The sequence below is a fragment of the Brachyistius frenatus genome, unplaced genomic scaffold (assembly GCF_029030835.1).
Source record: "Brachyistius frenatus isolate BFR_SWC_R1_liver_20210118 unplaced genomic scaffold, ASM2903083v1 Contig_6, whole genome shotgun sequence".
NCBI lineage: Eukaryota > Metazoa > Chordata > Actinopteri > Embiotocidae > Brachyistius > Brachyistius frenatus.
In genome coordinates, this window is record NW_027210605.1 from 631,010 (window position 1) to 645,990 (window position 14,981).

The window sequence follows — 14,981 nt, forward strand, 5'->3', positions numbered from 1 at the left end:
GAGGATGTTGGGCAAGTTCCAGTTGCCACCAAACTAAGGTGGGGATTAAGCTGTATTTTAATGAATGTGAATCCAGTTCCAAAGCCATATCTTTTTGAATCTCAACTTTCAATATTAATGTAATTTTTTTTCCCCCTAGGGAATGAGCACATTTGTGTACTGTATTTATTTTTGCGTTAATAACACAATTGGTCATTTTAAATGAAATATAGACTCTTAATTACCATACTTGCATTGACACTAGTAGGGAATTAATAATAAAAACTAAACTCTGGACATTGTGCAGTGCTGAAGGATTGTGTGGCACTAACCACATATTTCATCACTGCTCTGTGGCACTGCTCATTAACCCTGTACTAACAATTTTTTTTCTTTTGCTGTGAGGGTATAAATGGTTTTCTCTACACTGGAGACATTGTGCTGCAGCTGCAAAAGCCATAGAAGCCAAAGTAAAAACATTAATTCTACTTTATCAGTCAGTGAATATCAGTTAAATAAATTGCATATTTGTTCCTTCACAGTGCACTTAACATGACCTGACAGTGAACTGTTTGCACTGCTACGGGTTTTAGAACTTGACGGGTCACAGAATACATTGGTGGGCTGAGGCTGACCTCTCATCCCTCAAAGTTAAAAAAAAATAGCATGTTATCAAAAATCCCACAAGTTCTTACTTTAAAATGCTGGATGGAAGATAAATATTTCAACGAAGGACTTGTCTTTCCCCCATCTCATAAATTTTGCTGTTGTTTCGTTTACTTTGGAACCATTAACCACAACTTCTGCTAACAACAGCATTGCTGAGTTATCACACATATTATGTATGTGTCTCCAGTGTCAGAGAGAGAGAGGCAGAATACATGACCTATACAGAAAACGTGAATGAAAAATTCAAGATGAGATTTTTTTGGGCCACGGAGCGAAACAAATACGTGTATTTTACCTACTTGGAAGCTTTTCCAAAATTCAAGCGGATTTTGGGACACCTCCCTCAGCCAAACAGATGGGGCCTGAGCAACATGACCTCCTCTCCACCACGGAGACCTGAGGGGTGTACTACGAAGCAAGTCCAACATACCCAGACTTTCTTTGCCTGAGCTGGCTCAACAAAGTGGAAACTCTCAGTCAGAGATAATCGGTACTACGACTGTAGTTATCAGCTTTCTCTGTTAACTCAGGCTTTCTGCTTTAAGCTCTGAGCACGTTCACATAAAAGTTTGCAGCATCTGACCAATCACAAACATGGACAAGTGTACTGACAGCAGAGCCACATATTTTAAAAACGAGGAGCAAACTATAATTTAAAACAACCATAATTAAGTTAAACACATAATCCACACTGAAAGCAGCACATCTGCAGCTGATAAATGATGGAAGGACGTGCAAAACAAATCGCTGCGTGTGAATGTGTAGTATCACCTTACCATAAGTGCACAGGAAGATCAGACTAATTACATGTGCATATATCATTAAATTAATTGATTATTAGATGTATTCTCATGACGTGTATGAACGTTTTTGTCTTACCATTTCACCTGCAGCCCCGGATTGAGGAGCAAATAACAAATAAATCATAATTCAAAGCGACAAGTAAGTTTATTGTCAGATCTTATAAGTAAGCAACAAGTGTAATATTATAGTGCATCAATCAGTCCCAGATATTAGTAAAAAAAAAAAAAAATGAAATGAATCTATACCTCATGAAAATCACCGCCGAAAGACAGGTTTGTCGGTCTCTGAACACTCTGCACCCCCTCTGCAGAGGACTGTGTCACTCCGTGCAGCGAGCTCCACTGGATCTTCTCCGATTGGTGATGACAATTGTCAGAGAGAATTGATTGGTCAGTAGGCGGTACTTTCTTACGTTTTGAACCCACATCTCTAACATAACCTGCTCCGGACCAGGTTAAATTTACAGCATAAATTACCATGATAATCTAGCCTGTTTTAAAGAGAGACACTTTTGTGACACTGCCAACCCTGGCTTTAGTCTCAACATACCTCGCTAACCCACTAATCTCACCCCTCTGGAAAGAGGACAGACAACACAAACGCACAAGAAGCGAAACACCAAAGTAGAAAGAAAACAAACACATAGAGAGAGAAGAGAGGAGAGGCTGAATCTCCTGGAGGACAAAGATCCAGATTCAGAAACTCTGGAATGAGGCACCAGCAGCTGAGGGAGAGGGAGGCCGGCACGGAGAAGAAAACAACATGAACACAACACAGTAAAATAATTTCTCCATTCTGTAAAACAAAAATACTAGGGTTAATTACAAGTAGAATCCTTCTTACAGTATCATTTTCCTACTGACCTCTTTTTTATGAGGAGGACAGACCTGCAAATTTAATCATCAGTGTCTGCGAACATGGCAAATCTTTTTTGGAGTAGTGTATACTGGGGCCCTAAGCCTCTCCATGTTCCTCCCCTTCGTTTACTTATAGCGCCTTCTCTCCTAATCTGCCCATGGTGAAAGTTGCGTGGGCTCAAGAAAAGCTTGAATGCCGAGACAAATAAATGCAACGGTAATATGCTCAGGAACACTCTGGTATCACACAAAGCAGTGAAGCCTACCATTGCCTGAGTTTAAACTTTAAACACCTTTAGAAAAGCCAGGCAAACTCAAGTAGAGCTGCCTAAGGCTGTGTTATGGGCTGAGCTGGTAGACATGAGGATGGTTTTAGATTTTTATTACCTCAAAGTAAGAAAAAGTATACATGAAAAGGTAATATTCCCTAAACTAGGCTTTAAAGAGATCAGTAGATCACAAATGAGTAAACAGCAAAATGAAACCATTCATATTCAGCGGATCGAGCAGTATTCAAACTTGCATTGTGTTAATTATCATAGATAGGTAGTACAGGTCATGAACTGTGCAGTTACTTTCAAGTTAATTTAAACTATAAACCACAAAAAAAATTATAACTTTAAGCACACGTAATGGCTCATAAGGAACTACTTACTTTGTTGGCAGGTTTATATTTTCCATGAAGATATCATATGTCTTTCCACCGAAGTCTGATTCACACTCTGCCTTTTGAAAGCAGTTCCTACAATCTGCCCGTTACCTGCAGCACAAAGGGTGCGTTTGTTTTAAGTCCCACTCAGCATGAGTTGGTGGTGGGTTGGTACTGTAGCCGCTTCATGTTAAAAGGACACAGCGGTGCTGATGTGGTGATGAGATATTTCAGTGGAAAACAAAATGAGCAATCACACAATTAATAGCAGAAACTCAAACAGGGAAAGTAGTTTTAGTATGTTAAAATGTGTAAGGAATAATATGCTGAGTGAGGGGCGGTGTAAATGTTATTTCTGAATTTGAGAGCTGGGTAAACAGTGTTAACATGCATTTAGCCTTCACTATGGCCCTGACGGTCTGGAGCCTATCCCAGTGTTTTATTGGATACTCTGTATGGTGTTTCCAGTAGTTTTTCCTCTCTTATGAATGTGTATGGGGTTGGATAAGCTATAGAAGCTTGCATTACACTGAACTGGAGTTTTGGTTTCTCTTCACTCGGTATGGAACCCTTTATGTATTTATGTTTTATACAACTACTTATATCTTTGTATAATTCTAACATTATTGATACCCAGTCAGCAGATAGTAGATCATCTTATCTCTTACCTGCAGTTTGGATTCTTTAATTTAAATATACTGTATATATTTATTATGATATGTTGTATTATGCATCTGTGCAGTCACATCTAAGTTGCTGTAGTTGAATACTTTTTAAAGTGTAAGTTACCATACATCTTTCAATGAGAATTAATTCCTCTTCACCCCAGCAACTGCGATGGTAGAATGGTTCTTCTCTGTTATTCATTCCCTTCCCTTCATCTCCTTTTCTCTGTTTTCCCCGAAGACCCGGTGGCATGATAATTTCTCATTTGATTTAGTTTTGCCTGGCAGAAGGGAGCTAAGCTCACTGATAAGATCTCCTTAAGAACCAGACAAGTTGTCAGTAATGAAGGGAATTGCTTTGATCCATCGACAAATAGGTCATTTAGACAGTGTCTGGTTTCTGATGTCGGATGATACAGTCATGACTCTCTCTCTCTCTCTCTCTGTCTCTGCCTCTCTCTACCGCTCTCACTATCAATCTCTCTTAGCTGAGCGCTTCTCGTCCACACAGACTCACACATACACGTACACAAACTGTCAAGACAATAGAGGAAAAGTCAGCGGGAAAGAATGAAAAAGACAAAGAAAGAACCAAAAAACAGTTTTTGATTATTATTGGCACCCTTGAAAATGAATTCCTTTGTTATTTATTATCCACTAAAGACATTTTCTGCGCGAGCGTGTATGTTTCTCTCTCTGTGTGTGTGTGTGTGTGTGTGTGTGTGTGTGTGTGTGTGTGTGTGTGTGTGTGTGTGCGCGCGCGCGCGCGTTCCTGTGTGAGGTACAAGATAATAGTGCAGCAGGAAAGAGAGAGAGAGTTTGCTCGTTTCATTAAAGGAAATAATAAGTACTCATGCAGTTATGAGAAGCTCTTCGTGTTCAGCTCCTGCTGGGCTTTTTTCAGCACATTCCCTCCCCTCTGAAGTTAAAATGGCAGAATGGCAGTGAGAGCTGAGACATCCCGCCTATCACAATATTCTGTGATGAAAGTAGGGGATTGATAACATGCAACAACAGCTTGCTGATTCATTTTCTTGACATCCATTACTGGATTCCTCAATGCATGAGCACGTATACACATGAGATGCATTACATTCGTTATTAATCATGAACATGACATCGTGGCAGCAGCACTTTGTCATCACTTTGCTTGTTGTCAACTCTGAACTATCCAAACAAGCTCCATGTGAGAATTGGATGCAAAACAGTGTTCAAGTCTACATATTTCTTGAGATCATTAGTTGGCATAAATAATATCTTGAAAACACAATTGTGCATGCTTGAATGCGTGTGTACGAATATTTGGTAGAAAACAAAGGAGGGTAAGGATTCTAGCGCAATCCCCCAACAGTTCTAAATGCATCTACGTGAATGTGGGAGGGAGAGCTAATTGGCTGAAATGGCTGTGGAAACATGCACACAAACAAACACACACACACACACACACACACACACACACACACACACACACACACACACACACACACACACACACACACACACACACACACACACACACACACACACACACACACACACACACACACCCCACACCAAGCAGGACAACTTGGAAACGGGTGGGAAATCAGGGGGGCGGGGAAAACCCAAATGGAATTAAGGAGAGCTATCACTTCCTAACTGGTGAGGATTTATACGCCACTGCCAAGGCCAACGGATTGAAGTAATTTCATTTTTCATGCATGGCTTCTGTCCCCACAGAGACCTGAAGCAGAGAGAGAGAGTGTGCGATGAGAGAGTAGAGCAGAGGGGAGAGATGAGAGGAAAGGGGCGGAGTAGAGAGGAGAGAGAGAGGGCGTTGGAAAGGAGAAGGGAGGGCAGAGGAAAAGGGAGACAAGGAGAGGGGAGGAGAAGTGGGGGAATGAATGAGAAGGGGGGGACACATTGGCAGTCGGATGTGTAATAATTGCTTGTATTTTCTAATGCGACAGGAGAGGTATAGGAGTCGCAGTGCTGCAGTTCCTTTTTGCTTTGCACGTACAGGAGGGTAATGACAGTACATCCAGAGTTCAACTAAGCAGCTCGCTGGGTATTTGTTAGTTTGTTGGTGTTTAACGGCTCGAGTTTCTTTGAAGTAATAGCAGTCGATGCCTGCAGCTCGTTAATTATCATAGCTGTCAGCAGTAATTCACTGAGATATGTGCAAAGCATTCTGACGTTCTCCTCCTCCTATTCCCCAAAGAAAACACCCAAGCATACATGCACAAATAGAATTAGTGGGCTGTTCTGACAGCTGGGAAGAGGGAAGGTGTCTATAACTGATCAGATTTGTTTGATTCGAAAGTCAGACCTCTACCGGATTCTTCGAACAGAGAGCTGATAATGACATTAATACTGATCAAGTTGAAGGGAAGTAAAATAGTGACAATAGCAGTAATGGTAACAGGTTTTTTTTTTTTTTCAACTGTCAGAAGAGTCAGGATGACACCTGCCTCATACTGTGTGTCCTTCCCTTGTCCTTGTTAGTTTCTCCAACTATTTTCTCAGTAGGGCAGCATTCCTGATGTGTCAAGAGTGTGGCTAAATTGGTTCTTCGAGTGGTGAAAGATGGAGACAACTTTCGGCAGTCTTACTCTTCTGGTGCACTCACGCTCTCCACTGAAATAGTCATTGAATTGAAGAAAAAGGTTGCCCATTCCTCTGTGTGTATGTGTGTATATGTCTTTCTATTTGTCTGTACAGTATGTGCCTGCATACTAGAATAAGTGTATGATTGAGTCATTTTGATATACCAGCTAATTTCACGGGTTGTCATGTAGTTAATGGACGGAAATGGGATGCTTGGAGGTTTGGACTCTATTCGGGCACTAAATTGAATAACTCCTCCAAATGAGCCCCAATTACACAGCACTTCAGTCCAAATCACAGACCTAGCAGTGCACTTAATGCACCTATTAGTTGCCTATCTGGCAAGGAAAGCTGAACCAAAACTCTGGCCTATTTTTCAGAGAATATTCTTCTTCTCGTGTCCTACATTAAAGAAATTTCTTCTTGCGCCTCCTGATCTAAAACTTATTTTCTTTTGGCAAATTTTTGCCTTTAATAAAAACATTTTATTGCGAGATTTCCTTTTCCCTATGCAATAATTACAACTTTGTATTTTCACTTTCCTACATAATTGTCATTTTTGTACACAACATGACAAGTCCCACTATGGCTTCAACAAGTCTTTAGAAACCACGACCTGACTGTCAAAGTGAACAGTAAATGTATGCCAATTTCATTTCTGCCACCCCTGAATATCGATGTCAACTTTTTCTTTTGATGCGGTCCAATTCAGCCAAACAGAGTTCTCATGTGTTTCCTGGGCAGCACGAATGGATTCCTTGAGTAAGTGGAGGCTATAATGTCAGATTGTGATAAGTGTGTGTGTGTGTGTGTGTATGTGTCCTTGTATTACTCATGTTGTGGGATCATAAATCTGTTCACAAAATGGCATTGTAAGAACCCATTTCCTTATTGTTGGTCCCCATAATCTCAATGAATCAATTTTAAGGCAAAGACTTGGTTTAAGGCAGGGTAACGATTAGGGTTAGGCAAGTAGTAATTATGGTCAGGGTCAGGCTAAGTTTTCAGGAAACTAATGTAAGTCAATGTAAGGCCTTCTGACATACTTGTGTAAAAAATGCTTTTGTAAATACTGTGATGCAATATCAAGTTTCTGGGGGCAGAATTATGGGCTGTATATCATAAAAACAGTCCTTGAATAATAAACACTTCACAGTCTATATTGCATCAATAGGCATAGGTTGCCAGTGGAAATAGTCTCGCTTCTTGGTTGCAAAAGAAAAATGAATACCAATACAACTAATAAAAGAAACCAATAAAAACAAATACAGTGTGAGACTTAAACACCTGACTGAGCAAGTGTCCTTTTTGTCTCTTGTGATGCAGATTCGTTCAGACCAGGACCAGGACATTTCCATCCGGTACAGCATCACTGGCGTGGGAGCAGATCAACCACCCAATGAGGTGTTCAACATCGATCCTGTGCTTGGAAAGATGTTTGTCACCAAACCTCTTGATCGAGAACATCGCTCCTCTTATCATGTGAGTGTCTCCACCACGCAGATGGTGGAGTGAACCATATTATCTACAATTTGCACCTTTTTCACTCTCATTAATGGCAGCGCTGTGTGAAAAAAAACAGGTGAAGTGAAGTATAAACCAGAGAATTAATCATCAAACTCACAGCCACTCACAGACCTCTGTCATAGCTGTTTAACTGTTGTGCAAGCATTAGTCACTCATGACAGAATGACTCATAATATGGGGGTGGTGGGTGCTTCGATGGTAAGATGTTCATACCTACAGTCTATATATATATACTGTGTATATATACTATACATTAATTTGCATTCTTTCTAAAATGAGGACATCTACACTATATCAACATCATATCTGTGAGTAGAAACACTTTGACATTTGCTTTTCTGCTGTGAGTTAGATGAGAAGTTTTATACCGCTCATGTCTGAACACTGAAGCTGCAGCCTGTTGGCATAGTTTAGCAAAAAGACGAGAAGCAGGCAGAAAGAGTTAGCCTAGTTTAGCTTGCCTATGGATGCAAATGTTACTAATTAACACGTATTTTGTTCAATCGCTCCATTCATAAACAGGAATGTTAAAAAAGACATGGGTAATTATGCGCTGTGTTGGTGCAAGACTGGATCAGTGGGAGCAACGCCCTACCTATGACTGGTTGTTAGGTTGTAGGAGGGTTAATATTAGGGTTAGGGACCAGGTGACTAACAGTGATACAACCAGCAGCACAGAGTTTAATGTGTGTCCCACCAGCTAATCCAATTTAGCACCAACCTATTTGCTGTCTCTGGGCATTGTGATGTCCTGGACTGTTGTTATAATAAGGTTGCCAAGGAACTAAAAACAAAAACAGCAATGACAGGTAGTCAGTTTATATTTTATAATTTATATTTGGATGGAGTCATGACAACAGCATTATTTTTTTCATTTAATTCCTCAGAAAGTAAGCAAAGTATAAATCCCAAAGTGTTAAAATAATATTTTAACTACTACTGTAACTGTTCCCTTGAGCAAGGCAGCTGACCTCCCAACAGCGATGCAGCCAACAGTAGAGATCCAGGACTGAAGTGCTTCCAGTTTTAAAGCTACCATTTAATGAAGACTATATACCTATCTTGCCTCTTTCCACATTTCAAACATTTACCTACTATATTAATGCCTCAACAGCTTTTCACTTTCAATTAACACGCTCCATCTCTTTTGGTTAATCTGTACTCAAACCCAGTTGTAAGAATGTTTTTGACACAATGCAGCACGTGAATCCATCTTTTTTTCTGCACATTCTGTGCTTTTTGACAAAACCCCCCCACCAAAAACAGCTTCACTGCTTTATTTGAATGAAACCCTCGTCTCTCTGTGCCTCTCCTGTCACCTTAATGCTGTGCATGCTATTCTTGCCACGGAAATACCAAACAATTGGGAAAAGTGCATTTAAATTTGAATTACTAACCTGCTGTAATGCTGCTTAAGCTAGTCTTCCCCCTCGTCTTTCTTAAAGGAAAATCACTGTAATGTAATGAGCAACAACTCTGGGTTCATCAATTTAAGTTTACGTCTATGGTTTTCTCTGTCTTTGTACCTGACACTATCTTTGTATTTATACGGGCTTGAGTTACAAGTGAGTTTGCAAGTCTCACCTTTCAGTGGGAGGTGAGCTGATTTATACCCTGTAGAAGTTCCAATCAATGTTGTGATTTGTTAAGAAAGGGGATGCTTGCTAAGGGGTGCTGAAGTTAACTACATGTTTGTTGGAGAGGAAGAGTGTTTATTGGTGTGGAATACAAAGTGTGGTGGGAAAGCAGGTGAGACAAGGTAAAGATCTCTGTGTGAGATGGAGAGAGGTGTTACAGTTTAGCTAATGGGCTTTCACACCAGATGCTGTTAAAGCAACTTGACAACAATTAAATGAATTGCATGAAACATGAACAGTCTAATGACAAGAGCTTAAAAGTCAGGGAAAGTTAAATTTGTTGAGCATCGTTATCGAGGAAACTACAGCACACACAAAGTTACATGACTTTGTGGTCTTTCTTTTGTTTACTTCATATTTCATGCAAGGACGGAACAAAGTTATGGTCTAGTTCTTTTTATAAAAAAAAAAAAGAAATGGGCACTCTGAAATTCAAAACCAGCCATGCAACAAGATGCATTCTTATGAGGAAAAAAAACCTTGAAGCTCCTGGGTCTGCTGTTATCTCTATCACAGTGCTGCCTGTTGCCAAATGCAGAGCGCTGCCTGGTACGGTCCTGTTTTCTCCCCCATGCCTTTCAAGATAATAACTTTAATGTGGACCCAGAATTACATTTGCCTTCTTTAAACATGGCGGTAATCTCTGACTCCCGCTGTTATTGAATTAGGGTGTGGGTTCATGCGGGATGGAGGGATGAGGGTGGGTGAAGATAAGGGGCCTGGCTCCCAGCCTGTTACAGCACAGCCAGATGCGAAATGCGATGGCAGCACACGGATATTGGGTGCAGGACGGATCAGACAATGCAGTGGAAAAAGTAAAGTCAAATTAACCTCGGGGAGACCTGAAGATGCAATTTTGGTGGAGGTGCAGAGTGGAAGCAGATGGTGGAGAGGAGAGGATGAGCAGCAGTGGAGAGGATCTTCACCTCTCTCAGGACAAGGAATCGATGGAGAATGCTACTTATTCTAGTTCCTGCCACATCGTGCCTGGAGGCTATTTCATTTATCTGGCTCTCATGCTCCTGCAGTGGCCAGGTAGCACTTTCCTATCAGGCATGGTCAGATGGAAAGAGTACTATTCCCTCAATTCTCCATACATGTTGAGAAAAACCTGCTCATGTTGTACTATTCCATCCGTCCTCACTATCTGTTCTCAGAATGTTTTCTATTTTCTCCCAGTCCCCTCCAATTTTGTTACCTCTCCTCATCTCCTCTAGCTTTGCTTTTGATGCATATATCGACCATTAAATAAGGAGGATCACTGCGATTTTAAAAGAATAGATATTTACCACCCTATGTGGTTAGGAGCAGGATGTAGATAGTATCACATTTCTTTTTTCTATTTCATATGATATAAAGTAAACATCCCCAGTGATTCCAGCTGACAGGAATATCACTGAATAAGTCATGTTCAGGGATATAAACTTTCCCAAGTAAAGCGAAGTGAATCAAAACAGCTTTAAAGAGAACCTGCAGTCTGTTAGTTTGACCTTCATGTATGGAGAGAAAAAAACAAAACAACAGGCATTTATTTAAACTCAACATTTCCCTGGTAATTCTGTAACATCCTCTGTTCTCATTCTCATTCATTTCAGTTGTTGTATTTGTTTTCCTCTTCGACTTCATAGGAGTAAAAGCAGTAAGGACACATTTTACAGCATGTATTGATTCCAGTAATAACTTCATGTGCAAACTTTGTGAGAAATCCTAGTTGGTGATTCCATTGATCTGAGCACAGCTGAGTTGAATTTGAGATAGGCTGGCTGTGTTTGTGGAGTCAGAGGGAAGTGAATAGATTCCAGGACTCTCTTTCAAACAAAACCACACAGAATGTTGGCCAGGGATCCGACACAGTGATTCTGAAACAGACACCTTGCCTTTACAACAGAGCCAAATTCCATTGAAATAAGATGTTCCTTGTTTTGGTTTCTGCTGAGATAAAAATAAAAAAAAAATAAAAAAAACTTCTGGGGACGAGGTATAAAACAGATAAAAAGTCAGGAGAAAGAACATGATCACAAAAGCAATTTCTCTGCAAGAGGAATATCCTTAATCTTACTCCTGACCCTGCCTAATATTGTTGTTTCAGTTTAGAAAATCTTTTTGAAGTTTTTATACTGCATAATTCAATAATGCAGATTTTATCAGCCTGTGAAAACAGTGCAGAGGTGTTTTTCAGCTTGACTTTAGAGTTACACAGAAAACTCTTGCTTTTCTTTGGTCTGCATTTTATTTATGCTGTTGTTTAGACCTTCTCCAACCTGACAGAAAATAAATACCGTTTGTACTGCAGATGTTTAGATTGTTATCTGACACATACTGTAATACCATCAAGTAGGTATCCAATCAGTCCCAAATTCATTCTGCAGGAAAATAACAACCCCAAACATGAAGCCAGAGTTTTCAGCACTGAGAAGAAGGAGTCCCGCAACAGATGGTGTGGCTTCCTAAGAGCCCTGATCTCAACTTCATCAAGTCAGTTTGGGATTACATGAAGAGACTGAAGCAATTCAGGCTAAAATGCCTAAATCCACTGAAGCACTGTGGCAAGTTCTCCAAGATACTTGGTACAGTCACTTGCCAAATACAGTACTTTCAAAATCTCTGCAGTGCAAATGCATGCAATGGTTTCAAATGCAGTGGTAACACCAAATATTGATTTGACATGTGTTATGTTTACTGCACTTTGTATTAAGTTAATTTGATAAAATTACTTTATTGGCATTATTTTAGTATTTTTGACATCATCCTCACTTTTCCTTAAACTTCAGATGACCACTGTTTATTATACTGGCATAGAATTATACATATGGTCAAAGTATTTTTTAAGCGCTAACTTTGAAAGTTATATGTATGCTGGTAAAAAGAGTCCTCTCGAGTTCACAGCGAGAATCTTTTAGAGGAGCACTGTTGCATTGACTTGCAATATGGTTTACATTCCCTCTGATATAAATGAAGAGTTGGTGTGTTGGTCTAATCCAGTTATAATAGACTGCCAGTTAAGGGAAACACTCTGCACATTCTCCGGAAAGGCTAGATATTGTGACACTTTAGGTGATACATTTAGTGCTTATTATTCATTTTTAAAAGGCTGATCTTTGACAGTACCCAGCTGCTGGCTGTGAGCACAGCTGCAGCTGCCCTGCCTGGCTGTGCAGGGTGAAGCTGTGGCTGGATAGGTTATTGTTTGGACTTTGGCTTCTGCTGTGGTTCAAACTATAGTGCTGTGGATATGTGCAGCTGTTCCTATTTAAACCTGCGGTGATTTTATGAATGATGTGGTCTCAGTACATCACAGGAGTTCAGGAATACAGCATTTTCATGGCAACACCAAAAACTGCACACTCACAACTGCTGCAAGTAGTCAGTGTTGGTGATGAACCAGTACCAAGTTTTATTTCTCATTGCAATGAAATCCAGATGAATAAGTATTAAATTAGACCGAAATCATGCAGAGGAGGTTGAAGTATTTTTTAAACGCTGGTTCGTGCTCTGCAGAGTTTCCTTTAAGGCTCCTCCTACAAGCTTTACCCATCAGAAGTTAAGGGCAGCTTATGTGTAGCCTGACAGACACAACTCAGGGCTCACATTTTCCTGTCCACTGCCCTTAAAATGTTGACCTCACTGTTATAACTGAAGATTAGTCAATTTACTGTGTCAACATTTTTATCAGCTTCTGTCTTCTGACACCTGGATTTTGGTCGCTGGGCAGTCAGCAGCTACTGTTTACAGAGGATTTAAGAAGCAGATCAAACTGAAACTGGGAACTTGTTGGGGTCAAAAAATGTTGTTTTGTAATGTGACCATTTTTTTTGGTAGAAAAGCAACCTTCATGTTGTTAAATAAACATAGAAAATGTCAACCAATCTTTTTCCATAGACGCTTCTTCATTTGTTTGTTTTTTCCATAAAACACCAAGTGCTTCAATAATTTTCTCTACAAAACTAATACAGGCACTCATCAAAGACTCATAATACATTATTTATCAATTCATAACTCTGCTCTGATAATAACAATTATGGGCTGTAATCTGAGCTAATTTCTTCTGTTTCCTCTTTCTTCCAGCTGCGAGCCCATGCTGTTGACATGAATGGGAACCAGGTTGAGAACCCCATCGATCTGTACATCTTCGTCATCGATATGAATGACAACAGACCCGAGTTCAAAAACCAGGTCTACAATGGCTCTGTGGATGAAGGCTCTAAACCAGGTAATGACGCACAGATGGAGAAAGCAAGAATAGAGATGTATTTATTAAGGATAAAGTTCAAGAAGTTTGTGGAAGGGTGACATATTTAGAGATGGGTGGACAGAGGAAGAAGAGCGACTCGTATTTTAGGAGAGATTGGTGTCGTTAAAAGTATGACTGCACCAGTGAATCTTTGACGCAACAGAGAATGTTCCATTCCCCTTGATTTAGCAGACAGACAGAAAATATGTCTTCTACAGTGGCTTTTCATTTAGCCTGGTGCAGCAGTGGTCATAAAGCAAAGAGGGTGCTCAGGCTGGAGAGGAGATAGAGGATTAAGTGTACCATGCTGTAGCACCACTGGGTCATTTTATGTCTAACCTCAGAGTGGAAGAATCACAGAGATGAGCTTTGTGTGTGCAAGCTTGTGTGAGTGTGAGCCTGATGAGCCAGAGTTTATTGCACCAGAGGTGATCTCAAGAGGTGTCTGGGTGCTCATTTCCTTTTCTTGCTTGTCTTGCTTTTCTTGCTTTCCTTTTTTCTTACTTTCTTTATTTCTTGCTTCTTTTTTTTTAAATTCTCTTTTGTTTTTTTGTTTTTTTTTCTATGCCGCCATCCTCTCTCCCTCAGCCTCGCCCCACACAGCACGCAAGTCTCTATGACATGCATGACATTCAGCTGAACAATAATCATAAAAAAAAGAGAGTTTTAGAATTTAGAGCTCCAGTGGTTTCAATGGAAGGCCAATTACAGACTTGAATTAGTTTGCAAATTAAAGAGTCATTATGGGGACCTAATCCTGTCAGGCACAGCTTACGATGCCCGTACAAAGGGTCCACATTAAACCCCCTAAGAGTGCGGCTTAATGAAATTACCCCGGCGATGTGTGACACATTGTGATTCTTCATCTCTTTCTCTCTATCCCGCCATCTCTTGAAAGAGAAAGTGATGGGTGGAGGACTGATAGTCACTCCACTTGGAATCAAACCAAATATGGAGTCTGTCCTCTAGTTCTCTCTTTTCCTCTTTCCCCTTCTGTTCCTAACAGCTTTTTTTTTTTTTTTTTTTTTTTTTTTTCTCTCTGTCTCGCTGAGAGGCCTTTAGAGTGCTCCCTCTGGCCAAGTCATTGACAAATGTTGCTTTGAAATGTAATGAAGTTTGAAATGGGAGCTGCGGTTACAATTATCCTCGGACAGGGGCTGTCACTGGCATGATATCACTATTCTCTGGCAATTAGGATCGGCTACAGGAGTGAGAGAACAAGAGGGAGAAAGAGATGGAGAGATTGGGTGACAGGCGGTGATCCCACAGAGTTATATGAGTGTGCGGAGGCAGGAAAGCAAACAAGTGGTGCATTCATGGAAGGATAGTGGTTTATTCTCCGCAACAGAACTGTGTCTCCATACTTTATGCTTGTGC

General features: G+C 40.3%; 1 protein-coding gene across 2 annotated transcripts in view; it reads left to right on the top strand.

Moving 5' to 3' along the window:
• The window catches only part of LOC138635647 (cadherin-4-like), a 221,375-nt gene that overhangs the window by 173,194 nt on the left and 33,200 nt on the right, over positions 1-14,981 (top strand). For both annotated transcript variants that reach the window (XM_069723244.1, XM_069723252.1), the window contains 2 exons: positions 7,536-7,691; positions 13,439-13,583. In XM_069723244.1, the coding sequence (XP_069579345.1) occupies positions 7,536-7,691; positions 13,439-13,583 (301 nt within the window). The remainder of the gene's footprint in view (positions 1-7,535; positions 7,692-13,438; positions 13,584-14,981) is intronic.